This window comes from Oncorhynchus kisutch, unplaced genomic scaffold (genome assembly GCF_002021735.2).
Source record: "Oncorhynchus kisutch isolate 150728-3 unplaced genomic scaffold, Okis_V2 scaffold1424, whole genome shotgun sequence".
Classification (NCBI taxonomy): Eukaryota; Metazoa; Chordata; class Actinopteri; order Salmoniformes; family Salmonidae; genus Oncorhynchus; species Oncorhynchus kisutch.
In genome coordinates, this window is record NW_022263369.1 from 1 (window position 1) to 27299 (window position 27299).

The 27299-nt window shown below is 42.5% G+C and overlaps 3 protein-coding genes and 1 long non-coding RNA gene across 4 annotated transcripts; all 4 read left to right on the forward strand.

Annotated features, from left to right (window-relative positions):
• The first annotated feature begins 188 nt into the window (after positions 1–188).
• On the forward strand, positions 189–4596 carry LOC116366299 (low choriolytic enzyme-like). The gene is made up of 8 exons (XM_031818482.1): positions 189–252; positions 379–428; positions 2240–2321; positions 2412–2526; positions 2679–2851; positions 3732–3813; positions 4090–4211; positions 4321–4596. The coding sequence occupies exons 1-8, from the start codon at positions 198–200 to the stop codon at positions 4323–4325; spliced, it is 684 nt and encodes a 227-aa protein (XP_031674342.1). The 5' UTR covers positions 189–197; the 3' UTR covers positions 4326–4596.
• Positions 4597–9699: 5103 nt separating this feature from the next.
• On the forward strand, positions 9700–14546 carry LOC116366302 (astacin-like metalloprotease toxin 5). Its single transcript, XM_031818483.1, has 9 exons — positions 9700–9853; positions 10139–10207; positions 10334–10383; positions 12194–12275; positions 12366–12480; positions 12629–12801; positions 13682–13763; positions 14040–14161; positions 14271–14546. Exons 1-9 carry the CDS (start codon positions 9820–9822, stop codon positions 14273–14275), a joined length of 732 nt encoding a protein of 243 aa, XP_031674343.1. The 5' UTR covers positions 9700–9819; the 3' UTR covers positions 14276–14546.
• LOC116366303 (uncharacterized) lies at positions 10407–12178 on the forward strand. Its single transcript, XR_004208257.1, has 3 exons — positions 10407–11082; positions 11270–11465; positions 11765–12178. It is a non-coding gene; the product is annotated as an uncharacterized LOC116366303 (long non-coding RNA).
• A 5069-nt stretch (positions 14547–19615) lies between the features above and the next one.
• On the forward strand, positions 19616–25556 carry LOC116366304 (astacin-like metalloprotease toxin 5). The gene is made up of 11 exons (XM_031818484.1): positions 19616–19782; positions 19931–19996; positions 20162–20218; positions 20365–20433; positions 20560–20609; positions 23182–23263; positions 23354–23468; positions 23621–23793; positions 24674–24755; positions 25050–25171; positions 25281–25556. The coding sequence occupies exons 1-11, from the start codon at positions 19749–19751 to the stop codon at positions 25283–25285; spliced, it is 855 nt and encodes a 284-aa protein (XP_031674344.1). The 5' UTR covers positions 19616–19748; the 3' UTR covers positions 25286–25556.
• Positions 25557–27299: the final 1743 nt, after the last annotated feature.

Here is a 27299-nt window from a genome sequence, read left to right on the forward strand (position 1 = left end):
TGTTATTATTATGTCACATGTAATATGTTTCCCTTGTTTGTGTTTCAAGTGGGCAGTGTTCCCATAGCCAATTTCACAAATGCTACTACTTCAAATGCTACTTTTCCTGTTGTCTTCAAGTGTATGCCTTATCTATCAATAAACAATGATCTATTATATGTAGTTCATTCACAATTCCCTTCAGGTTCTACTGCTCGATGGGCCCACGTCGCAGACAAAATGATTGGTATATAACACCTGAAACCAGAGAAGGTAACGTATTCAATAGATGAAGCGGGCAATCCTGGACCTCTATCATGAGGTCTGGACTTTAATGGTACTGGAGGTAGTGACTTGTAACCAGTACATGTTGTTTTCAGACCTCTCTCTCTGTTACAGAGGACTTACAGTTCGACCTTGCTATCATGGAGGGAGACATTCTGGTTTCGGTGAGTCTATGATCCCTGCTTTCTCTCCTGTTCTTGCATCTTTTAGGCTGATGAATCGATTGATACACCTTCTGGTATACACAGCCTGAAGCTAATGACTGCAAAATAATTCAAACCAGATTGTTGAATAGTACATTTGAACTTGCTCTAACCGGTTGGTTGTCCATGGTTGTTGGTCCTTCAGATGGTCAAAATTTGAGACCCAAATATCCCACAGGAAAATACACAAACGCCGGCATACTACTAAGTGATAGAAATTTCAACATCAGTACCGCCACTCTAAAAAGTTGTGTTAACTTAACTTTCTGTGGATTTTTGACCATCTGAAGGATCAACACCACAAGACCACCAGTAGATAAATTTCAATTGTCCATTTTATTTACATTCTGGCTTTAAATGAGTAACTGAAATGATTTTGCAATCATTAGTTTCAGTCTGTATACCAGAAGGTGGTAGTGCCTTCCCGAAAGGCATTCACACCCCTTGACCTATTTCACTTTTTTATTTGTGACAGCCTGAATTCAAAACGGATTGAAATAAAAATTCTAACCCGTCTACACAAAATACCCCATAATGACAGTGGAAATATTTGCGTGATTATTGAAAATGAAATGCAAAAATATATGTCAACTATTCGCATCCCAGAGTCAATTCTTTGTAGAAGCACCTTAGGCAGTGATTACAGCTGTGAGTCTCTCTGGGTAAGTCTGAGCTTTCCACACCTGGGTTGTGCAACAGTTGCCCACTTAATTCTTCAATTATTTAAGCTGTCAAATTGGTTGTCCATTTTCAGGTCTTGCTGTAGATTTGTCAAAACTGTAACTCGGCCACTCTGGAACATTCTGTCTTGGTAAACGACTCCAGTGCAGATTTGCCCTTGTGTTTTAGGTTATTGTTCTGCTGAAAGGTGAATTATTTCCCAGTGGTCTGGTGGAAAGCAGAAGATACCAGGATTTCCTCTAGGATCTTGCTTGTGTTAGCTCATTCTGTCTTTTTTCGTTTTTATCCTGAAACTACCCAGTCTGCAATGATAAGCATACCCATAACATGATGCAACCACCACTGCTTGAAAATATGAAGAGGTACTCAATAATGTATTGGATTAGCCTCTCATTACACTCTGTATTCAAGACAAAAAGATAATTGCTTTGACATTTTTTGTACTATTACTTTAGTGCCTTGTTGCAAACAGGATGCATGTTTTGGAAATGTATTCTATACAGGCGTTTTTATGGTCTTAGGGCACAAATGTTTTCCTGGACTGTCAATTGACTAACTGTAGCCCGTCTGTTGCTCTGCACAATTCGTATCACCAATTTTCGACCATTGGCTGGATTGTCCTTTGGGTGGTGACCCTTCACACACACATGGGGGAAACTAGGTGTGAAATACCCAGCAACGTTGCAATTCTTGACACACTCAAACTGGTGAGCCTGGCACCTACCATACCCTGTTCAAAGGTACTTCAATATTTTGTCCTGCCCATTCACCCTCTGAATGACATATATACATGATCCATGTCGCAAGGCTTAACAATCCTCCTTTAACCGGTCTTTTTCGTATACACTGATTGAACAGGTGACCTCTGTAAGGATCATAGCATTCACCTGGTCAGTCTGTCATGGAAAGTACACTGTGTATATCTTTTCTACATACTTAGTGTGGTTTTAGTCATTTAAGTTTACTTTGAAATAGTTTTACCATTTTAGAATTTTAAAAAATTCATAGGGGAAATGCTGAAATAACCATTTTAATTTGAGGCCTATACTCTAGCGACAGCTGGATTTAAGACTAGGTGTTTTGTTCTACAGGAAGACCGATTAGCTGTGAAGTCACTTTGGCCGGAGAATGAAGGCGTCACTTCTATCCCCTACAAGATCAACGGTGATCTGGGTGAGTGTCGAATACAGTAGGAGAGATGAGCACTAACACTAGATTTCTAATACAGTGAGAATGATATGCATTGTCTCTGATCCCCCACAGTGGACAGAAAGGAGACTATGCTAGCAGCGTTCAAGATGATTTCAGACCAGACGTGTATCCTCTTCCACGAATACACCAATGAGATTAACTACATAGAGTTAATCTCTGGGACAGGGTGAGTCCAAAATGGTCACATTAACACACTCTCCTTCCCAGCAGTTTACAGTTAACTCACAACCGCTCCTTCATTTTCCTTTATTTTTCTCTCTTCCTGTCATATCCACTCTTTCTCCCCCCCTTCTTTCACCTTTCTTCCCTTAACTCTAGCTGTGCGTCGTATGTAGGTTTTCAGGGCGGGGCCCAGCCTCTGTACTTCGGTAGTGCCTGTAATGTGGGGAACCTGTGTCATGAGCTGATGCATGCCCTGGGCCTGCACCACGAGCACACACGGCCAGACCGTGACCAATACATCACCATACAGTGGGACAACGTGGTCTCGGGTAACTCACACCAACACTAAACCACCTCACGGGCATTGTATGTGGACCAGGGGCAGGGCTGGTCAATTTGTCCCATGAAGAGCTGCAGTGTGCAGACATTTGTACCAGCCCAACACTAGCACACCTTGTTGAGCTTTTTGTAGTCTGGAGTGAAGACCGTATAGAATAACTATTGACATTAGGTGCTGCTAAAGCAGCAGCTGCTCTTCCTGGGGTCCAGACACCATGAAACCCTACATGACAAAAATAGACAGTACACCACAAGGACAGAACAACAGGCGTTCATATATTTATGCCTAAATGTTCCATTTATCATGTACTCATTACTGCAGCCATTAATTTCCCCATACATTGCAACCCTGTTCTCTACTGTTAAAATTGCTTTGTCTAAGCAGGTCCTGATAGCCTAATATCATAGTAACCTTGAATCCTGATATCCTAATCTCACAGCACTAGCTCTATAACCATCAGTGTTCTTCAGTTTGAAACCAATACTATGTATTTCATAGACTAATTTCCAATTATGTGGAATGTAACTGAATTCGTTAACTCCTGCGAATTTCCCCTGGTGTGAACGCAGCAACCTTGTTCGCTAAATTCCCCTTACATGAATAGCACCACTTTGTCATCTACAGTTGCCACCCGTAATGGGTATCCTGGGATAACATGTAAGCTCTTGAACTTGAAGGCCACCCGCTATGGGTTTCCTTAGGTAAGATGCAATAGTCATGCCTTGAATCGTGTAGAGTTTCCTCCTGCTAGAGGCTCAACTTAATGGTTTCCATCCGAACAACTTGTCTAGATTTCCACTTTCATTCCCCTATATCACAATCACACCCAGCAGTGTCCACCAGTCACGTCTGCCTCTTTTAACTTCCAGGAAAAGAAGATAACTTTAAGGTGAAGGAAGGAGACACTCAGGATCTGCCCTATGACTACGACTCCATAATGCACTACGGAACGTCAGTCACACTCCTCTCCTCCTTATTCCCAATGAAGTCTCAATTTTCCTCGCCTTGTTTTTAAACTGCTAGCAATAAGTAAAGATGAGTTGTACAGTATCCAGCTCCAGTAACATTTCTCTGTGTGTCCCAAATGGCTCCCTATTTAAGTCACTACTTTTGACCTGGGCTCTGGTCAAACTAGGTGCACTATATTGGGAATAGGGTGACATTGTGATGCAGTCCTTGTTAAAGTAGCATTTCCTCAAATCCCCATTGTTGGGTTTCTCCTGGCAGTTATTACTTCTCATCAAACCGGAACCCCACTATTGACTCCAAGAAGAGTGGAGTCCAGATTGGACAGAGAAATCACCTGAGCCCCCTGGACATAGCACGCCTTAACAAACTCTATCAATGTGGTAAAGACGTGTGCACACAGACAGGAAAAATATCAGAATTGGGCTGCCTTTGTAAATGTAGTCATTATCACACTGTATTCTAACCATGTTCCTGTCCTGTCTTTCCCAGAATAACAATGCACAGTTTAGCATTTATTACACCATCGAAGAAGATTCCAACACCACTGCTGCCGACTGATTCCAACACACATGGCACTGACATCCTAACTTCTCTTCACAACAATGAATAAGTTGGACAAGTCCCTTAAAGCTTTCTGATGTATTATACGTGTGGCTGGCTGCAGGCAGTGGTTTTATTTCTCCTGTGTACTCTTGCTGCCTTGAATTAGGCCTATACCACTGCACTTGTCTTGGAAATAAATAAAATGACCTAGACTGAAAAGAATCCACTGTGTGATGTTGCTTGCAGTGTTCTATTTCATTCTAGAATGGACCTTCTCAGCTATGCTCATCATACGTCCAGGGTGGGATCAGAGAGGAAGTAGATCTAGTGTACCAGGAGAGACGACTTAAATTAATGGTGGTTTATACCTTGAACTTGGCCGACTAGCTAGGCAACAAATTATTTAAACGATGACTCTAACTCAGGACTTAGACAGTAGGGCTCATAGATTGACCAAAATCTGAATGTTGCCCTCTAGGAGGGTGTACTACGAAACAGGTTTGAGGAGTTGGCGGGGTAACTTTGGTGAGCTCAACTCAGGATAACCGGTAGCATTAAAAGTGGCTCACCTTTTAGCAAGGAATATATTTGTTTTTTTAACTTGGCAAGTGAGTTAAGAATAAATTCTTATTTACAATGACGGCCAAACCTGGATGACCCTGGGCCAATTGTGAGCCGCCCTATGGGACTCCCAATCACGGCCGAATGTGATGCAGCCTGGATTCAAACCAGGGAATGTGGTGACGCCTCTTGCACGGAGATGCAGTGCTTTAAACCTCTGCGCCACTCGGGAGGCCAATATAAACGTAACTTCAAAGAATTTACTGAGTTAGTCCATATAAGGAAGTCAGTCAATTGAAATGAATTCATTAGTCCCTAATCTATGGATTTCGCATGACAGTGCAAGGGTGCAGCCATGGGGTGGGCCTTGGAGGGCTCTTGCAGCCAGGCCCGGCCAATCAGAATGAGTTCGTCCCCACAAAAGGGGCAATATTACATGGAAATAGTAGCCAGCGGGGTTACAACTTCTCTAAAATGATGTTTGAGGCAGCTTATGGTAGAGAAATGAACATTCAATTCTCTAGCAACTGCTCTGGTGGGCCTTCCTGCAGTCAGCATGCCAATTGCACACTCAACTTGAGACATATGTTCCTTTTAGTGGCTTTTTATTGTCCCCAGCATAAGGTGCACCTTTGTAATGACCATGCTATTTAAGTTTCTTGATATGCTATACCTGTCAGGTGGAAGGATGATCTTGGCAAAGGAGAAATCCTCATTAACAGCAATGTAAACATGTGTGCACAAAAGATGGCAAAGTACTTAAGTAAAAATAATTAAAAGTAGTACTAAAGTCATTTTTTGGGGGTATCTGTACTTTACTATTTATATTTTTGACAGTTGACTTTTCCTCCACTACATTTCTAAAGAAAATATGTACTTTTTACACCCGTACAATTTCCCTGACACCAAAAAGTACTTGTTATTTAGAATGTTCATGCAGGAAAGCATTATGGTCCGATTCAAGCGCCTATCAATATGTATATTGTCATAAGTTGTCATACTTTATTTTTTATTTCACCTTTATTTAACCAGGTAGGCTTGTTGAGAACAAGTTCTCCTTTGCAAATGCGACCTGGCCAAGATAAAGCATAGCAGTGTGAACAGACAACACAGAGTTACACATGGAGTAAACAATTAACAAGACATAACACAATAGACAAAAAAGGGAGTCTATATACATTGTGTGCAAAAGGCATGAGGAGGTAGGCGAATAATTACAATTTAGCAGATTAACACTGGAGTGATAAATGATTAGATGGTCATGTGCAGGTAGAGATACTGGTGTGAAAAAGAGCAGAAAAGTAAATAAAAACAGTATGGGGATGAGGTAGGTAAATTGGGTGGGCTATTTACCGATGGACTATGTACAGCTGCAGCGATCGATTACCTGCTCAGATAGCAGATGTTTAAAGTTGGTGAGGGAGATAAATGTCTCCAACTTCAACGATTTTTGCAATTCGTTCCAGTCACAGGTGTCGTGGAAATGTCCTCTATTTACCAAATCATGGGAGCAAACCACACACACACGTCAGAGTTAGTTATAAAAGTCCATCTTTAATTATATGAGCTCTTATCACAATCCTGTGACTCTCAGATAAATTCAGAGTCTCTCCAATGAATTCTCTGAGAGCCCCCTAAACAATGCAACTGAGTTCCTTTAATAGCAAAGACACACATAGTCAGACAGCATAGACTAAATTAATCGTTCAGCTTTGTCTCCTTTCCCAAACCTCAGAACCTTAAACCAAATCCTCCATATCAACAGGCATATATCAAATTGTCATTTAGATACAACCAACTCAAAATACAACCTCCTGGACAAACTCACGGAGAGGAGGGTGAGGCTCTAGGTTAAGATAGAAACAACATAAAAGGGAGCATAGAATGATTCCAGACACTGCAACCCTTCTTTCTCCACTGGGAAAAAGGTAGGGAGTGAAAGATATGTTTACACATGATGACACTTTGACCTCTCCCCTCTCAGCGGCCCATGAAACTTAGTTTTGACATAGAACAGATAACTGCAACCTCACCACAGAATTACACAAAAATACCATTCTGATGAGAAGTAACTTACACACATTAGATGAATATTAAACATCTTACAAATGTTACCAACAAATTCTGATCCTTCCACGACACAGGCAGCAGAGAACTGGAAGGAAAGGCGGCCAAATGGGGTGTTGGCTTTAGGGATGATCAGTGAGATACACCTGCTGGAGCGCGTGCTACGGGTGGGTGTTGCCATCGTGACCAGTGAACTGAGATAAGGTGGAGCTTTACCTAGCATGGACTTGTTGATGACCTGGAGCCAGTGGGTCTGGCGACGAATATGTAGCGAGGGCCAGCCGACTAGAGCATACAGGTCGCAGTGGTGGGTGGTATAAGGTGTTTTAGTAACAAAGCGGATGGCACTGTGATAAACTGCATCCAGTTTGCTGAGTAGAGTATTGGAAGTCATTTTGTAGATGACATCGCCGAAGTCGAGGATCGGTAGGATAGTCAGTTTTACTAGGGTAAGTGTTGGCGGCGTGATTGAAGGAGGCTTTGTTGCGAAATAGAAAGCCGATTCTAGATTTGATTTTGGATTGGAGATGTTTGATATGTATATGTATACATAATTTAGTCATTATTCATAAAAATCCCTTAACATATCCACCCTATGACTAAATCTTATACATCCAATCACACTTCTATTTGTATTAGAATATTATAAAGCACACATCTATTTTTATTAGAAATATTACTTGTTATCCAAATACAACCTAATAGAAACCAATATATGCATTTACACTGGCTGCTCTAGGCCTACATCAGAATCATAACTCTTCTGGTCGCAGTGGTGGGTAGTATATGGGGCTTTGGTGACAAACTGTATGGCACTGTGATAGACTGCATCCAATTTGTTGAGTAGAGTGTTGGAGGCTATTTTAAAGATGACATCGCCGAAGTCGAGGATCGGTAGGATGGTCAGTTTTACGAGGGTATGTTTGGCAGCATGAGTGAAGGACGCTGTGTTGCGATATAGGAAGCCGATTCTAGATTTCATTTTGGATTGGAGATGCTTAATGTGAGTCTGGAAGGAGAGTTTACAGTCTAACCAGACACCTAGGTATTTGTAGTTGTCCACGTATTCTAAGTCAGAGCCATCCAGAGTAGTGATGCTGGACGGGCGGGCAGGTTCCGGGGGGTGACCGATTGAATAGCATGCATTTAGTTTTACTTGCATTTGAGAGCAGTTGGAGGCCACGGAAGGAGAGTTGTATGGCATTGAAGCTCATCTGGAGGTTAGTTAACACAGTGTCCAAAGAGGGGCCAGAAGTATACAGAATGGTGTCGTCTGTGTCGAGGTGGATCAGAGAATCACCAGCAGCAAGAGCGACATCATTGATGTATACAGAGAAGAGAGTCGGCCCGAGAATTGAACCCTGTGGCACCCCCATAGAGACTGCCAGAGGTCCGGATAACAGGCCCTCCGATTTGACACACTGAACTCTATCAGAGAAGTAGTTGGTAAACCAGGCGAGCCAATCATTTGAGAAACCAAGGCTGTCGAGTCTGCCAACAAGAATGTGGTGATTGACAGAGTCGAAAGCCTTGGCCAGGTCAATGAATACGGCTGCACAGTAATGTCTCTTATCTATGGCGGTTATGATATAATTTAGGACCTTGAGCGTGGCTGTGGTGCACCCATGACCAGCTCTGAAACCAGATTGCATAGCGGAGAAGGTACGGTGGGATTCGATATGGTCGGTAATCTGTTTGTTAACTTGGCTTTCGAAGACCTTAGAAAGACAGGGTAGGATAGATATAGGTCTGTAGCAGTTTGGGTCTACAGTGTCACCCCCTTTGAAGAGGGGGATGACTGCGGCAGCATTCCAATCTTTGGGAATCTCAGACGATACGAAAGAGAGGTTTAACAGGCTAGTAATAGGGGTTGCAACAGTTTCGGAAGATCATTTTAAAAAGCGAGGGTCCAGATTGTCTAGCCCGGCTGATTTGTAGGGGTCCAGATTTTGCAGCTTTTTCAGAACATCAGCTATCTGGATTTGGGTGAAGGAGGGCTTGGGCGTGTTTCTGTTGAGGGTGCCGGGTAGTTGACCGGGGTAGGGGTAGCCAGGTGGAAAGCATGGCCAGCCGTAGAGGAATGCTTATTGAAATTCTCAATTATAGTGGATTTATCGGTGGTAACAGTGTTTCCTAGCCTCAGAGCAGTGGGCAGGTGGGAGGAGGTGCTCTTATTCTCCATGGACTTTACAGTGTCCCAGATCTGAGTGCACCCTGTCAGTCCATAAATACATATTTAAAAACATGTGGCCTTATAAGGAATTTGATGTATAACATTTACTTTTGACCTCTGGCAGTCTCTATGGGGGTGCCACAGGGTTCAATTTTCCACCACTGTACTTAAGTACATTTAAAACCAGATACTTTTAGACTTTTACTCAAGTAGTGTTTCACTGGGTTACTGTTACTTGAGTCTATTAAAGTATCTTTACTTTGACTGAAGAATGACTATTGCGTACTTTTTCCAGCACTGCGTGTTTAACTACAACCAGTTCGCATGTCTGACATTTCAGAGTTTCCTAGTTCCGAGTAGCACTTGAACACGGCATATCACTGCCACCTTTTTACTGTTTAACAGCGAGGCACATTCTTCTTCTTCCTTAGGTCGAAATGGCAGGAAAATGAGTCGAGAGACACTTAGCGCCATATGTTGTTGAGGTTGAGAACTTAAAAGCAAGTGACCACACCAGCACCTGTTACTTTGTGATTGCTGCCCCACCCACTCTTTGACTGGAAAGAGAGCAAGTGTGTGAATTTGTTTGTGCCGTTTCTTAGGTTCTCTTCTCCCAAATCCTGGGGGACGATCATCGTTGCAACATGGTTTGGCTTTTGATTCTCTGGGTTGTCCAAGGTAGGACCAGTAATTTTGTTGTTGTGACATCCTACTTTTGAGTGTTTTCCAATTGAGGTACTGTAGGCCAGGCCAATTTCACAGAGGCCAATTGGTTGACCATGTTATTATTATGTCACATGTAATATGTTTCCCTTGTGTGTTTCAGTGGGCAGTGTTCCCATAGCCAATTTCACAAATGCTACTACTTCAAATGCTACTTTCCCTGTTGTCTTCAAGTGTATGCCTTATCTATCAATAAACAATGATATATTATAAATGTAGTTCATTCACAATTCCCTTCAGGTTCTACTGCCTCGATGGGGCCACGTCGCAGACAAAATGATTGGTATAAAACACCTGAAACCAGAGAAGGTAACGTATTCAATAGATGAAGCGGGCAATCCTGGACCTCTATCATGAGGTCTGGACTTTAATGGTACTGGAGGTAGTGACTTGTAACCAGTACATGTTGTTTCAGACCCTCTCTCTCTGTTACAGAGGACTTACAGTTCGACCTTGCTATCATGGAGGGAGACATTCTGGTTTCGGTGAGTCTATGATCCCTGCTTTCTCTCCGGTCTCTTCTTTTAGGCTGATGAATCCGATTGATACCACCTTCTGGTATACACAGCCTGAAGCTAATGACTGCAAAATAATTCAAACCAGATTGTTGAATAGAAGTACATTTGAACTTGCTCTACCGGTTGGTTGTCCATGGTGTTGGTCCTTCAGATGGTCAAAATTTGAGACTCAAAATATCCACAGGAAAATACACAACGCCGGCATACTACTAAGTGATAGAAATTTCAACATCAGTACCGCCACTCTAAAAAGTTGTGTTAACAGTACTTTCCTGTGGATATTTTGACCATCTGAAGGATCAACACCACGGACCACCAGTAGAGTAAGTTTCAATGTCATTTTATTTAACATTCTGGCTTGTAAAGAGAACTGAAATGATTTTGCAATCATTAGCTTCAGTCTGTATACCAGAAGGTGGTAAGTGCCTTCCCGAAAGCATTCACACCCCTTGACCTATTTCACTTTTTTATTTGTGACCGCCTGAATTCAAAACGGATGAAATAAAAATTCTAACCCGTCTACACAAAATACCCCATAATGACAGTGGAAATATTTGCGTGATTATTGAAAATGAAATGCAAAAATATATGTCAACTATTCGCATCCCAGAGTCAATTCTTTGTAGAAGCACCTTAGGCAGTGATTACAGCTGTGAGTCTCTCTGGGTAAGTCTGAGCTTTCCACACCTGGGTTGTGCAACAGTTGCCCACTTAATTCTTCAATTATTTAAGCTGTCAAATTGGTTGTCCATTTTCAGGTCTTGCTGTAGATTTGTCAAAACTGTAACTCGGCCACTCTGGAACATTCTGTCTTGGTAAACGACTCCAGTGCAGATTTGCCCTTGTGTTTTAGGTTATTGTTCTGCTGAAAGGTGAATTATTTTCCCAGTGTCTGGTGGAAAGCAGAAGATACCAGGATTTCCTCTAGGATCTTGCTTGTGTTTAGCTCATTCTGTCTTTTTTCGTTTTTATCCTGAAACTACCCCAGTCTGCAATGATAAGCATACCCATAACATGATGCAACCACCACTGCTTGACAATATGAAGAGGTACTCAATAATGTATTGGATTAGCCTCTCATTACACTCTGTATTCAAGACAAAAAGATAATTGCTTTGACATTTTTTGTACTATTACTTTAGTGCCTTGTTGCAAACAGGATGCATGTTTTGGAAATGTATTCTATACAGGCGTTTTTATGGTCTTAGGGCACAAATGTTTTCCTGGACTGTCAATTGACTAACTGTAGCCCGTCTGTTGCTCTGCACAATTCGTATCACCAATTTTCGACCATTGGCTGGATGTCCTTTGGGTGGTGGACCCTTCACACACACATGGGGGAAACTAGGTGTGAAATACCCAGCAACGTTGCAATTCTTGACACACTCAAACTGGTGAGCCTGGCACCTACCATACCCTGTTCAAAGGTACTTCAATATTTTGTCCTGCCCATTCACCCTCTGAATGACATATATACATGATCCATGTCGCAAGGCTTAACAATCCTCCTTTAACCGGTCTCTTCATATACACTGATTGAACAGGTGACCTCTGTAAGGATCATAGCATTCACCTGGTCAGTCTGTCATGGAAAGTACACTGTGTATATCTTTTCTACATACTTAGTGTGGTTTTAGTCATTTAAGTTTACTTTGAAATAGTTTTACCATTTTAGAATTTTTAAAAATTCATAGGGGAAATGCTGAAATAACCATTTTAATTTGAGGCCTATACTCTAGCGACAGCTGGATTTAAGACTAGGTGTTTTGTTCTACAGGAAGACCGATTAGCTGTGAAGTCACTTTGGCCGGAGAATGAAGGCGTCACTTCTATCCCCTACAAGATCAACGGTGATCTGGGTGAGTGTCGAATACAGTAGGAGAGATGAGCACTAACACTAGATTTCTAATACAGTGAGAATGATATGCATTGTCTCTGATCCCCCACAGTGGACAGAAAGGAGACTATGCTAGCAGCGTTCAAGATGATTTCAGACCAGACGTGTATCCTCTTCCACGAATACACCAATGAGATTAACTACATAGAGTTAATCCCTGGGACAGGGTGAGTCCAAAATGGTCACATTAACACACTCTCCTTCCCAGCAGTTTACAGTTAACTCACAACCGCTCCTTCATTTTCCTTTATTTTTCTCCCTGTCATATCCACTCTTTCTCCCCCCCTTCTTTCACCTTTCTTCCCTTAACTCTAGCTGTGCGTCGTATGTAGGTTTTCAGGGCGGGGCCCAGCCTCTGTACTTCGGTAGTGCCTGTAATGTGGGGAACCTGTGTCATGAGCTGATGCATGCCCTGGGCCTGCACCACGAGCACACACGGCCAGACCGTGACCAATACATCACCATACAGTGGGACAACGTGGTCTCGGGTAACTCACACCAACACTAAACCACCTCACGGGCATTGTATGTGGACCAGGGGCAGGGCTGGTCAATTTGTCCCATGAAGAGCTGCAGTGTGCAGACATTTGTACCAGCCCAACACTAGCACACCTTGTTGAGCTTTTTGTAGTCTGGAGTGAAGACCGTATAGAATAACTATTGACATTAGGTGCTGCTAAAGCAGCAGCTGCTCTTCCTGGGGTCCAGACACCATGAAACCCTACATGACAAAAATAGACAGTACACCACAAGGACAGAACAACAGGTGTTCATATATTTATGCCTAAATGTTCCATTTATCATGTACTCATTACTGCAGCCATTAATTTCCCCATACATTGCAACCCTGTTCTCTACTGTTAAAATTGCTTTGTCTAAGCAGGTCCTGATAGCCTAATATCATAGTAACCTTGAATCCTGATATCCTAATCTCACAGCACCAGCTCTATAACCATCAGTGTTCTTCAGTTTGAAACCAATACTATGTATTTCATAGACTCATTTCCAATTATGTGGAATGTAACTGAATTCGTTAACTCCTGCGAATTTCCCCTGGTGTGAACGCAGCAACCTTGTTCGCTAAATTCCCCTTACATGAATAGCACCACATTGTCATCTACAGTTGCCACCCGTAATGGGTATCCTGGGATAACATGTAAGCTCTTGAACTTGAAGGCCACCCGCTATGGGTTTCCTTAGGTAAGATGCAATAGTCATGCCTTGAATCGTGTAGAGTTTCCTCCTGCTAGAGGCTCAACTTAATGGTTTCCATCCGAACAACTTGTCTAGATTTCCACTTTCATTCCCCTATATCACAATCACACCCAGCAGTGTCCACCAGTCACGTCTGCCTCTTTTAACTTCCAGGAAAAGAAGATAACTTTAAGGTGAAGGAAGGAGACACTCAGGATCTGCCCTATGACTACGACTCCATAATGCACTACGGAACGTCAGTCACACTCCTCTCCTCCTTATTCCCAATGAAGTCTCAATTTTCCTCGCCTTGTTTTTAAACTGCTAGCAATAAGTAAAGATGAGTTGTACAGTATCCAGCTCCAGTAACATTTCTCTGTGTGTCCCAAATGGCTCCCTATTTAAGTCACTACTTTTGACCTGGGCTCTGGTCAAACTAGGTGCACTATATTGGGAATAGGGTGACATTGTGATGCAGTCCTTGTTAAAGTAGCATTTCCTCAAATCCCCATTGTTGGGTTTCTCCTGGCAGTTATTACTTCTCATCAAACCGGAACCCCACTATTGACTCCAAGAAGAGTGGAGTCCAGATTGGACAGAGAAATCACCTGAGCCCCCTGGACATAGCACGCCTTAACAAACTCTATCAATGTGGTAAAGACGTGTGCACACAGACAGGAAAAATATCAGAATTGGGCTGCCTTTGTAAATGTAGTCATTATCACACTGTATTCTAACCATGTTCCTGTCCTGTCTTTCCCAGAATAACAATGCACAGTTTAGCATTTATTACACCATCGAAGAAGATTCCAACACCACTGCTGCCGACTGATTCCAACACACATGGCACTGACATCCTAACTTCTCTTCACAACAATGAATAAGTTGGACAAGTCCCTTAAAGCTTTCTGATGTATTATACGTGTGGCTGGCTGCAGGCAGTGGTTTTATTTCTCCTGTGTACTCTTGCTGCCTTGAATTAGGCCTATACCACTGCACTTGTCTTGGAAATAAATAAAATGACCTAGACTGAAAAGAATCCACTGTGTGATGTTGCTTGCAGTGTTCTATTTCATTCTAGAATGGACCTTCTCAGCTATGCTCATCATACGTCCAGGGTGGGATCAGAGAGGAAGTAGATCTAGTGTACCAGGAGAGACGACTTAAATTAATGGTGGTTTATACCTTGAACTTGGCCGACTAGCTAGGCAACAAATTATTTAAACGATGACTCTAACTCAGGACTTAGACAGTAGGGCTCATAGATTGACCAAAATCTGAATGTTGCCCTCTAGGAGGGTGTACTACGAAACAGGTTTGAGGAGTTGGCGGGGTAACTTTGGTGAGCTCAACTCAGGATAACCGGTAGCATTAAAAGTGGCTCACCTTTTAGCAAGGAATATATTTGTTTTTTTAACTTGGCAAGTGAGTTAAGAATAAATTCTTATTTACAATGACGGCCAAACCTGGATGACCCTGGGCCAATTGTGAGCCGCCCTATGGGACTCCCAATCACGGCCGAATGTGATGCAGCCTGGATTCAAACCAGGGAATGTGGTGACGCCTCTTGCACGGAGATGCAGTGCTTTAAACCTCTGCGCCACTCGGGAGGCCAATATAAACGTAACTTCAAAGAATTTACTGAGTTAGTCCATATAAGGAAGTCAGTCAATTGAAATGAATTCATTAGTCCCTAATCTATGGATTTCGCATGACAGTGCAAGGGTGCAGCCATGGGGTGGGCCTTGGAGGGCTCTTGCAGCCAGGCCCGGCCAATCAGAATGAGTTCGTCCCCACAAAAGGGGCAATATTACATGGAAATAGTAGCCAGCGGGGTTACAACTTCTCTAAAATGATGTTTGAGGCAGCTTATGGTAGAGAAATGAACATTCAATTCTCTAGCAACTGCTCTGGTGGGCCTTCCTGCAGTCAGCATGCCAATTGCACACTCAACTTGAGACATATGTTCCTTTTAGTGGCTTTTTATTGTCCCCAGCATAAGGTGCACCTTTGTAATGACCATGCTATTTAAGTTTCTTGATATGCTATACCTGTCAGGTGGAAGGATGATCTTGGCAAAGGAGAAATCCTCATTAACAGCAATGTAAACATGTGTGCACAAAAGATGGCAAAGTACTTAAGTAAAAATAATTAAAAGTAGTACTAAAGTCATTTTTTGGGGGTATCTGTACTTTACTATTTATATTTTTGACAGTTGACTTTTCCTCCACTACATTTCTAAAGAAAATATGTACTTTTTACACCCGTACAATTTCCCTGACACCAAAAAGTACTTGTTATTTAGAATGTTCATGCAGGAAAGCATTATGGTCCGATTCAAGCGCCTATCAATATGTATATTGTCATAAGTTGTCATACTTTATTTTTTATTTCACCTTTATTTAACCAGGTAGGCTTGTTGAGAACAAGTTCTCCTTTGCAAATGCGACCTGGCCAAGATAAAGCATAGCAGTGTGAACAGACAACACAGAGTTACACATGGAGTAAACAATTAACAAGACATAACACAATAGACAAAAAAGGGAGTCTATATACATTGTGTGCAAAAGGCATGAGGAGGTAGGCGAATAATTACAATTTAGCAGATTAACACTGGAGTGATAAATGATTAGATGGTCATGTGCAGGTAGAGATACTGGTGTGAAAAAGAGCAGAAAAGTAAATAAAAACAGTATGGGGATGAGGTAGGTAAATTGGGTGGGCTATTTACCGATGGACTATGTACAGCTGCAGCGATCGATTACCTGCTCAGATAGCAGATGTTTAAAGTTGGTGAGGGAGATAAAAGTCTCCAACTTCAACGATTTTTGCAATTCGTTCCAGTCACAGGTGTCGTGGAAATGTCCTCTATTTACCAAATCATGGGAGCAAACCACACACACACGTCAGAGTTAGTTATAAAAGTCCATCTTTAATTATATGAGCTCTTATCACAATCCTGTGACTCTCAGATAAATTCAGAGTCTCTCCAATGAATTCTCTGAGAGCCCCCTAAACAATGCAACTGAGTTCCTTTAATAGCAAAGACACACATAGTCAGACAGCATAGACTAAATTAATCGTTCAGCTTTGTCTCCTTTCCCAAACCTCAGAACCTTAAACCAAATCCTCCATATCAACAGGCATATATCAAATTGTCATTTAGATACAACCAACTCAAAATACAACCTCCTGGACAAACTCACGGAGAGGAGGGTGAGGCTCTAGGTTAAGATAGAAACAACATAAAAGGGAGCATAGAATGATTCCAGACACTGCAACCCTTCTTTCTCCACTGGGAAAAAGGTAGGGAGTGAAAGATATGTTTACACATGATGACACTTTGACCTCTCCCCTCTCAGCGGCCCATGAAACTTAGTTTTGACATAGAACAGATAACTGCAACCTCACCACAGAATTACACAAAAATACCATTCTGATGAGAAGTAACTTACACACATTAGATGAATATTAAACATCTTACAAATGTTACCAACAAATTCTGATCCTTCCACGACACAGGCAGCAGAGAACTGGAAGGAAAGGCGGCCAAATGGGGTGTTGGCTTTAGGGATGATCAGTGAGATACACCTGCTGGAGCGCGTGCTACGGGTGGGTGTTGCCATCGTGACCAGTGAACTGAGATAAGGTGGAGCTTTACCTAGCATGGACTTGTTGATGACCTGGAGCCAGTGGGTCTGGCGACGAATATGTAGCGAGGGCCAGCCGACTAGAGCATACAGGTCGCAGTGGTGGGTGGTATAAGGTGTTTTAGTAACAAAGCGGATGGCACTGTGATAAACTGCATCCAGTTTGCTGAGTAGAGTATTGGAAGTCATTTTGTAGATGACATCGCCGAAGTCGAGGATCGGTAGGATAGTCAGTTTTACTAGGGTAAGTGTTGGCGGCGTGATTGAAGGAGGCTTTGTTGCGAAATAGAAAGCCGATTCTAGATTTGATTTTGGATTGGAGATGTTTGATATGTATATGTATACATAATTTTGTCATTATTCATAAAAATCCCTTAACATATCCACCCTATGACTAAATCTTATACATCCAATCACACTTCTATTTGTATTAGAATATTATAAAGCACACATCTATTTTTATTAGAAATATTACTTGTTATCCAAATACAACCTAATAGAAACCAATATATGCATTTACACTGGCTGCTCTAGGCCTACATCAGAATCATAACTCTTCTGGTCGCAGTGGTGGGTAGTATATGGGGCTTTGGTGACAAACTGTATGGCACTGTGATAGACTGCATCCAATTTGTTGAGTAGAGTGTTGGAGGCTATTTTAAAGATGACATCGCCGAAGTCGAGGATCGGTAGGATGGTCAGTTTTACGAGGGTATGTTTGGCAGCATGAGTGAAGGACGCTGTGTTGCGATATAGGAAGCCGATTCTAGATTTCATTTTGGATTGGAGATGCTTAATGTGAGTCTGGAAGGAGAGTTTACAGTCTAATCAGACACCTAGGTATTTGTAGTTGTCCACGTATTCTAAGTCAGAGCCGTCCAGAGTAGTGATGCTGGACGGGCGGGCAGGTTCCGGGGGGTGACCGATTGAATAGCATGCATTTAGTTTTACTTGCATTTGAGAGCAGTTGGAGGCCACAGAAGGAGAGTTGTATGGCATTGAAGCTCATCTGGAGGTTAGTTAACACAGTGTCCAAAGAGGGGCCAGAAGTATACAGAATGGTGTCGTCTGCGTCGAGGTGGATCAGAGAATCACCAGCAGCAAGAGCGACATCATTGATGTATACAGAGAAGAGAGTCGGCCCGAGAATTGAACCCTGTGGCACCCCCATAGAGACTGCCAGAGGTCCGGATAACAGGCCCTCCGATTTGACACACTGAACTCTATCAGAGAAGTAGTTGGTAAACCAGGCGAGCCAATCATTTGAGAAACCAAGGCTGTCGAGTCTGAATCACCACATAAGAATGTGGTGATTGACAGAGTCGAAAGCCTTGGCCAGGTCAATGAATACGGCTGCACAGTAATGTCTCTAATCTATGGCGGTTATGATATAATTTAGGACCTTGAGCGTGGCTGTGGTGCACCTATGACCAGCTCTGAAACCAGATTGCATAGCGGAGAAGGTACGGTGGGATTCGAAATGGTCGGTAATCTGTTTGTTAACTTGGCTTTCGAAGACCTTAGAAAGACAGGGTAGGATAGATATAGGTCTGTAGCAGTTTGGGTCTAGAGTGTCACCCCCTTTGAAGAGGGGGATGACTGCGGCAGCATTCCAATCTTTGGGAATCTCAGACGATACAAAAGAGAAGTTTAACAGGCTGGTAATAGGGGTTGCAACAGTTTCGGAAGATCATTTTAAAAAGCGAGGGTCCAGATTGTCTAGCCCGGCTGATTTGTAGGGGTCCAGATTTTGGATTTGGGTGAAGGAGGGCTTGGGCGGGCTGCTGTTGAGGGTGCCAGGTAGTTGACCGGGGTAGGGGTAGCCAGGTGGAAAGCATGGCCAGCCGTAGAGGAATGCTTATTGAATTTCTCAATTATAGTGGATTTATCGGTGGTAACAGTGTTTCCTAGCCTCAGAGCAGTGGGCAGGTGGGAGGAGGTGCTCTTATTCTCCATGGACTTTACAGTGTCCCAGATCTGAGTGCACCCTGTCAGTCCATAAATACATATTTAAAAACATGTGGCCTTATAAGGAATTTGATGTATAACATTTACTTTTGACCTCTGGCAGTCTCTATGGGGGTGCCACAGGGTTCAATTTTCAACCACTGTACTTAAGTACATTTAAAACCAGATACTTTTAGACTTTTACTCAAGTAGTGTTTCACTGGGTTACTGTTACTTGAGTCTATTAAAGTATCTTTACTTTGACTCAAGAATGACTATTGCGTACTTTTTCCAGCACTGCGTGTTTAACTACAGCCAGTTCGCATGTCTGACATTTCAGAGTTTCCTAGTTCCGAGTAGCACTTGAACACGGCATATCACTGCCACCTTTTTACTGTTTAACAGCGAGGCACATTCTTCTTCTTCCTTAGGTCAAAATGGCAGGAAAATGAGTCGAGAGACACTTAGCGCCATATGTTGTTGAGGTTGAGAACTTAAAAGCATGTGACCACACCAGCACCTGTTACTTTGTGATTGCTGCCCCACCCACTCTTTGACTGGAAAGAGAGCAAGTGTGTGAATTTGTTTGTGCCGTTTCTTAGGTTCTCTTCTCCCAAATCCTGGGGGACGATCATCGTTGCAGCATGGTTTGGCTTTTGATTTTCTGGGTTGTCCAAGGTAGGACCAGTAATTTTGTTGTTGTGACGTCCTACCTTTGAGTGTTTTCCAATTGAGGTACTGTAGGCCAGGCCAATTTCACAGAGGCCAATTGGTTGACCATGTTATTATTATGTCAAATGTAATATGTTTCCCTTGTGTGTTTCAGTGGGCAGTGTTCCCATAGCCAATTTCACAAATGCTACTACTTCAAATGCTACTTTCCCTGCCACAGGTAGGCAGGCCTGCATTGGGGACCAGTCATTTCGTTAGGTGATAGTCTGAAAGCAAGACCTTTTTCCTGTTTTTCACTTTTTTATTTAATGTATGCCAGCCGTACTGCAAAACTATGTTATTGTACTGTTCTGCTTTGTAATATTTTTCTTCTTCTGTGTTTCAGTGGACAACTCTAAAAACCCCATCAACAATTCTACAAATGTGACTTTCTCTGCCACAGGTAGGCCTATACTGTGATTATCAAGTCAGTCTCTTGGGGTGATGGGGCCCAAAGAAACAACTCAATCTGTTGTCTTCAAGTTTATGCCTTATCTATCAATAAACAATGATATATTATAAATGTAGTTTGTTCACAATTCCCTTCAGGTTCTACTGCCTCGAAGGGGCCACGTCGCAAACAAAATGATTGGTATAAAACACCTGAAACCAGAGAAGGTAACGCATTCATTAGATAAAGCGGGCAATCCTGGACCTCTATCATGAGGTCTGGACTGTAATGGTACTGGAGGTAGTGACTTGTAACCAGTACATGTTGTTTCAGACCCTCTCTCTCTGTTACAGAGGACTTACAGTTCGACCTTGCTATCATGGAGGGAGACATTCTGGTTTCGGTGAGTCTATGATCCCTGCTTTCTCTCCTGTTACTTGCATCTTTTAGGCTGATGAATCCGATTGATACCACCTTCTGGTATACACAGCCTGAAGCTAATGACTGCAAAATAATTCAAGCCAGATTGTTGACTAGAAGTACATTTGAACTTGCTCTACCGGTTGGTTGTCCATGGTGTTGGTCCTTCAGATGGTCAAAATTTGAGACCCAAAATATCCAACGCCGGCATACTACTAAGTGATAGAAATTTCAACTTCAGTACCGCCACTCTAAAAAGTTGTGTTAACAGTACTTTCCTGTGGATATTTTGACCATCTGAAGGATCAACACCACGGACCACCAGTAGAGAAAGTTTCAATGTCATTTTATTTAACATTCTGGCTTGTAAAGAGAACTGAAATGATTTTGCAATCATTAGTTTCAGTCTGTATACCAGAAGTGCCTTAACTTTTTTTTTTGTGACAGCCTGAATTCAAAACGGATGAAATAAAAATTCTAACCCGTCTACACAAAATACCCCATAATGACAGTGAAAATATTTTTGGAAATATTTGCGTGATTATTGAAAATGAAATGCAAAAATATATGTCAACTATTCGCATCCCAGAGTCAATTCTTTGTAGAAGCACCTTAGGCAGTGATTACAGCTGTGAGTCTCTCTGGGTAAGTCTGAGCTTTCCACACCTGGGTTGTGCAACAGTTGCCCACTTAATTCTTCTCTATTATTTAAGCTGTCAAATTGGTTGTCCATTTTCAGGTCTTGCTGTAGATTTGTCAAAACTGTAACTCGGCCACTCTGGAACATTCTGTCTTGGTAAACGACTCCAGTGCAGATTTGCCCTTGTGTTTTAGGTTATTGTTCTGCTGAAACGTGAATTATTTTCCCAGTGTCTGGTGGAAAGCAGACGATACCAGGATTTCCTCTAGGATCTTGCTTGTGTTTAGCTCATTCTGTCTTTTTTCGTTTTTATCCTGAAACTACCCCAATCCGCAATGATAAGCATACCCATAACATGATGCAACCACCACTGCTTGAAAATATGAAGAGGTACTCAATAATGTATTGGATTAGCCTCTCATTACACTCTGTATTCAAGACAAAAAGATAATTGCTTTGACATTTTTTGTACTATTACTTTAGTGCCTTGTTGCAAACAGGATGCATGTTTTGGAATTGTATTCTATACAGGCTTCCTTTTCACTGTCAATCAGGTTAGTATTGTAGAGTAACTACAATGTTGTTCCATTGTCAGTTTTCTCCTATCACAGCCATTAAAGTCACCATTGGGCTGGTGGTGAAATCCCTGAACGGTTTCCTTCTTCTCAGGCAACTGACTCACGAAAGATACCTGTATGTTTGTAGGGACTGGGTGATTAGATTAGGAACACCTAGTATTGAGTTGCACCCCCCTTTGCCCTCAGAAAAGCCTCAATTCGACTCTACAAGATGTCGAGCGTTCCACAGGAATGCTGGCCCCATGATTTCCCCAATGCTTCCCATCGTTGTGCCCAGTTGGCTGGTATTGGATCTCTAATCCGAAATGGCTCGTTCCATCTCATCCCACAGATGCTTAATTGGATTGAGATCTGGTGACTGGGCAGGTCACTGCATTAAGCTGAATTCACTGTCATGTTTGTGGAACCATTCCTGGCCTTGTGGCATGGGGCCTTATCCTGCTGAAAGAAATCCCTTCACAGATGGATACACTACTGCCATGAAGGGATGCACCTGGTTTTCAATTATGTTCAGAAATCCTGTGGCGTTCAAACGTTGCTCCACTTTTATCATGTGTGCCGTGAACGCGTCACACTGCCTCTCACCAGCCTGCAATGTTGCCTCACGGCATGATGGATGCATGTGGTTTTCTCCATACCCTACTCCTCCCATCAGCGTGAAATTGCAAAAAACGGGATTCATCAGATTTTTAACCAGTTCTCCTGTGTCCACTGCAACAAGTTATTTGCTGAAAGAAGTGGAACTCTGTAAGGTTGTTGGCTGCCATACCCCATTTGTGTCAAGGTACTACGAGGTACAAATGTTTTCCTGGACTGTCAATTGACTAACTGTAGCCCGTCTGTTGCTCTGCACAATTCGTATCACCAATTTTCAACCATTGGCTGGATGTCCTTTGGGTGGTGGACCCTTCTTCACACACACATGGGGGAAACTGGGTGTGAAATACCCAGCAACGTTGCAGTTCTTGACACACTCAAACTGGTGAGCCTGGCACCTACCATACCCTGTTCAAAGGTACTTCAATATTTTGTCCTGCCCATTCACCCTCTGAATGACATATATACATGATCCATGTCGCAAGGCTTAACAATCCTCCTTTAACCGGTCTCTTCATATACACTGATTGAACAGGACCTCTGTAAGGATCATAGCATTCACCTGGTCAGTCTGTCATGGAAAGTACACTGTGTATATCTTTTCTACATACTTAGTGTGGTTTTAGTCATTTAAGTTTACTTTGAAATAGTTTTACCATTTTAGAATTTAAAAAAATAACCATTTTAATTTGAGGCCTATACTCTAGCGACAGCTGGATTTAAGGTGTTTTGTTCTACAGGAAGACCGATTAGCTGTGAAGTCACTTTGGCCGGAGAATGAAGGCGTCACTTCTATCCCCTACAAGATCAACGGTGATCTGGGTGAGTGTCGAATACAGTAGGAGAGATGAGCACTAACACTAGATTTCTAATACAGTGAGAATGATATGCATTGTCTCTGATCCCCCACAGTGGACAGAAAGGAGACTATGCTAGCAGCGTTCAAGATGATTTCAGACCAGACGTGTATCCTCTTCCACGAATACACCAATGAGATTAACTACATAGAGTTAATCCCTGGGACAGGGTGAGTCCAAAATGGTCACATTAACACACTCTCCTTCCCAGCAGTTTACAGTTAACTCACAACCGCTCCTTCATTTTCCTTTATTTTTCTCTCTTCCTGTGATATCCACTCTTTCTCCCCCCCTTCTCTCACCTTTCTTCCCTTAACTCTAGCTGTGCGTCGTATGTAGGTTTTCAGGGCGGGGCCCAGCCTCTGTACTTCGGTAGTGCCTGTAATGTGGGGAACCTGTGTCATGAGCTGATGCATGCCCTGGGCCTGCACCACGAGCACACACGGCCAGACCGTGACCAATACATCACCATACAGTGGGACAACGTGGTCTCGGGTAACTCACACCAACACTAAACCACCTCACGGGCATTGTATGTGGACCAGGGGCAGGGCTGGTCAATTTGTCCCATGAAGAGCTGCAGTGTGCAGACATTTGTACCAGCCCAACACTAGCACACCTTGTTGAGCTTTTTGTAGTCTGGAGTGAAGACCGTATAGAATAACTATTGACATTAGGTGCTGCTAAAGCAGCAGCTGCTCTTCCTGGGGTCCAGACACCATGAAACCCTACATGACAAAAATAGACAGTACACCACAAGGACAGAACAACAGGTGTTCATATATTTATGCCTAAATGTTCCATTTATCATGTACTCATTACTGCAGCCATTAATTTCCCCATACATTGCAACCCTGTTCTCTACTGTTAAAATTGCTTTGTCTAAGCAGGTCCTGATAGCCTAATATCATAGTAACCTTGAATCCTGATATCCTAATCTCACAGCACCAGCTCTATAACCATCAGTGTTCTTCAGTTTGAAACCAATACTATGTATTTCATAGACTCATTTCCAATTATGTGGAATGTAACTGAATTCGTTAACTCCTGCGAATTTCCCCTGGTGTGAACGCAGCAACCTTGTTCGCTAAATTCCCCTTACATGAATAGCACCACATTGTCATCTACAGTTGCCACCCGTAATGGGTATCCTGGGATAACATGTAAGCTCTTGAACTTGAAGGCCACCCGCTATGGGTTTCCTTAGGTAAGATGCAATAGTCATGCCTTGAATCGTGTAGAGTTTCCTCCTGCTAGAGGCTCAACTTAATGGTTTCCATCCGAACAACTTGTCTAGATTTCCACTTTCATTCCCCTATATCACAATCACACCCAGCAGTGTCCACCAGTCACGTCTGCCTCTTTTAACTTCCAGGAAAAGAAGATAACTTTAAGGTGAAGGAAGGAGACACTCAGGATCTGCCCTATGACTACGACTCCATAATGCACTACGGAACGTCAGTCACACTCCTCTCCTCCTTATTCCCAATGAAGTCTCAATTTTCCTCGCCTTGTTTTTAAACTGCTAGCAATAAGTAAAGATGAGTTGTACAGTATCCAGCTCCAGTAACATTTCTCTGTGTGTCCCAAATGGCTCCCTATTTAAGTCACTACTTTTGACCTGGGCTCTGGTCAAACTAGGTGCACTATATTGGGAATAGGGTGACATTGTGATGCAGTCCTTGTTAAAGTAGCATTTCCTCAAATCCCCATTGTTGGGTTTCTCCTGGGTTTCTCCTTTCTCCTGGCAGTTATTACTTCTCATCAAACCGGAACCCCACTATTGACTCCAAGAAGAGTGGAGTCCAGATTGGACAGAGAAATCACCTGAGCCCCCTGGACATAGCACGCCTTAACAAACTCTATCAATGTGGTAAAGACGTGTGCACACAGACAGGAAAAATATCAGAATTGGGCTGCCTTTGTAAATGTAGTCATTATCACACTGTATTCTAACCATGTTCCTGTCCTGTCTTTCCCAGAATAACAATGCACAGTTTAGCATTTATTACACCATCGAAGAAGATTCCAACACCACTGCTGCCGACTGATTCCAACACACATGGCACTGACATCCTAACTTCTCTTCACAACAATGAATAAGTTGGACAAGTCCCTTAAAGCTTTCTGATGTATTATACGTGTGGCTGGCTGCAGGCAGTGGTTTTATTTCTCCTGTGTACTCTTGCTGCCTTGAATTAGGCCTATACCACTGCACTTGTCTTGGAAATAAATAAAATGACCTAGACTGAAAAGAATCCACTGTGTGATGTTGCTTGCAGTGTTCTATTTCATTCTAGAATGGACCTTCTCAGCTATGCTCATCATACGTCCAGGGTGGGATCAGAGAGGAAGTAGATCTAGTGTACCAGGAGAGACGACTTAAATTAATGGTGGTTTATACCTTGAACTTGGCCGACTAGCTAGGCAACAAATTATTTAAACGATGACTCTAACTCAGGACTTAGACAGTAGGGCTCATAGATTGACCAAAATCTGAATGTTGCCCTCTAGGAGGGTGTACTACGAAACAGGTTTGAGGAGTTGGCGGGGTAACTTTGGTGAGCTCAACTCAGGATAACCGGTAGCATTAAAAGTGGCTCACCTTTTAGCAAGGAATATATTTGTTTTTTTAACTTGGCAAGTGAGTTAAGAATAAATTCTTATTTACAATGACGGCCAAACCTGGATGACCCTGGGCCAATTGTGAGCCGCCCTATGGGACTCCCAATCACGGCCGAATGTGATGCAGCCTGGATTCAAACCAGGGAATGTGGTGACGCCTCTTGCACGGAGATGCAGTGCTTTAAACCTCTGCGCCACTCGGGAGGCCAATATAAACGTAACTTCAAAGAATTTACTGAGTTAGTCCATATAAGGAAGTCAGTCAATTGAAATGAATTCATTAGTCCCTAATCTATGGATTTCGCATGACAGTGCAAGGGTGCAGCCATGGGGTGGGCCTTGGAGGGCTCTTGCAGCCAGGCCCGGCCAATCAGAATGAGTTCGTCCCCACAAAAGGGGCAATATTACATGGAAATAGTAGCCAGCGGGGTTACAACTTCTCTAAAATGATGTTTGAGGCAGCTTATGGTAGAGAAATGAACATTCAATTCTCTAGCAACTGCTCTGGTGGGCCTTCCTGCAGTCAGCATGCCAATTGCACACTCAACTTGAGACATATGTTCCTTTTAGTGGCTTTTTATTGTCCCCAGCATAAGGTGCACCTTTGTAATGACCATGCTATTTAAGTTTCTTGATATGCTATACCTGTCAGGTGGAAGGATGATCTTGGCAAAGGAGAAATCCTCATTAACAGCAATGTAAACATGTGTGCACAAAAGATGGCAAAGTACTTAAGTAAAAATAATTAAAAGTAGTACTAAAGTCATTTTTTGGGGGTATCTGTACTTTACTATTTATATTTTTGACAGTTGACTTTTCCTCCACTACATTTCTAAAGAAAATATGTACTTTTTACACCCGTACAATTTCCCTGACACCAAAAAGTACTTGTTATTTAGAATGTTCATGCAGGAAAGCATTATGGTCCGATTCAAGCGCCTATCAATATGTATATTGTCATAAGTTGTCATACTTTATTTTTTATTTCACCTTTATTTAACCAGGTAGGCTTGTTGAGAACAAGTTCTCCTTTGCAAATGCGACCTGGCCAAGATAAAGCATAGCAGTGTGAACAGACAACACAGAGTTACACATGGAGTAAACAATTAACAAGACATAACACAATAGACAAAAAAGGGAGTCTATATACATTGTGTGCAAAAGGCATGAGGAGGTAGGCGAATAATTACAATTTAGCAGATTAACACTGGAGTGATAAATGATTAGATGGTCATGTGCAGGTAGAGATACTGGTGTGAAAAAGAGCAGAAAAGTAAATAAAAACAGTATGGGGATGAGGTAGGTAAATTGGGTGGGCTATTTACCGATGGACTATGTACAGCTGCAGCGATCGATTACCTGCTCAGATAGCAGAT

Excerpts from the sequence above, each read along its gene's own strand:
- LOC116366302 (XM_031818483.1), top strand. The coding sequence starts at position 9,820 with ATGGTTTGGCTTTTGATTCTCTGGGTTGTCCAAG. Across the intron at positions 9,854-10,138 it reads GATTCTCTGGGTTGTCCAAG|GTTCTACTGCCTCGATGGGG; the intron begins GTAGGACCAGTA and ends AATTCCCTTCAG. Across the intron at positions 13,764-14,039 it reads TCCATAATGCACTACGGAAC|TTATTACTTCTCATCAAACC; the intron begins GTCAGTCACACT and ends TTCTCCTGGCAG.
- LOC116366304 (XM_031818484.1), top strand. The coding sequence starts at position 19,749 with ATGGTTTGGCTTTTGATTTTCTGGGTTGTCCAAG. Across the intron at positions 23,469-23,620 it reads GAGTTAATCCCTGGGACAGG|CTGTGCGTCGTATGTAGGTT; the intron begins GTGAGTCCAAAA and ends CCTTAACTCTAG. Across the intron at positions 23,794-24,673 it reads GTGGGACAACGTGGTCTCGG|GAAAAGAAGATAACTTTAAG; the intron begins GTAACTCACACC and ends TTTAACTTCCAG.
- LOC116366299 (XM_031818482.1), top strand. The coding sequence starts at position 198 with ATGGGCCCACGTCGCAGACAAAATGATTGGTATATAACACCTGAAACC. Across the intron at positions 429-2,239 it reads AGGGAGACATTCTGGTTTCG|GAAGACCGATTAGCTGTGAA; the intron begins GTGAGTCTATGA and ends TTTGTTCTACAG. Across the intron at positions 2,852-3,731 it reads GTGGGACAACGTGGTCTCGG|GAAAAGAAGATAACTTTAAG; the intron begins GTAACTCACACC and ends TTTAACTTCCAG.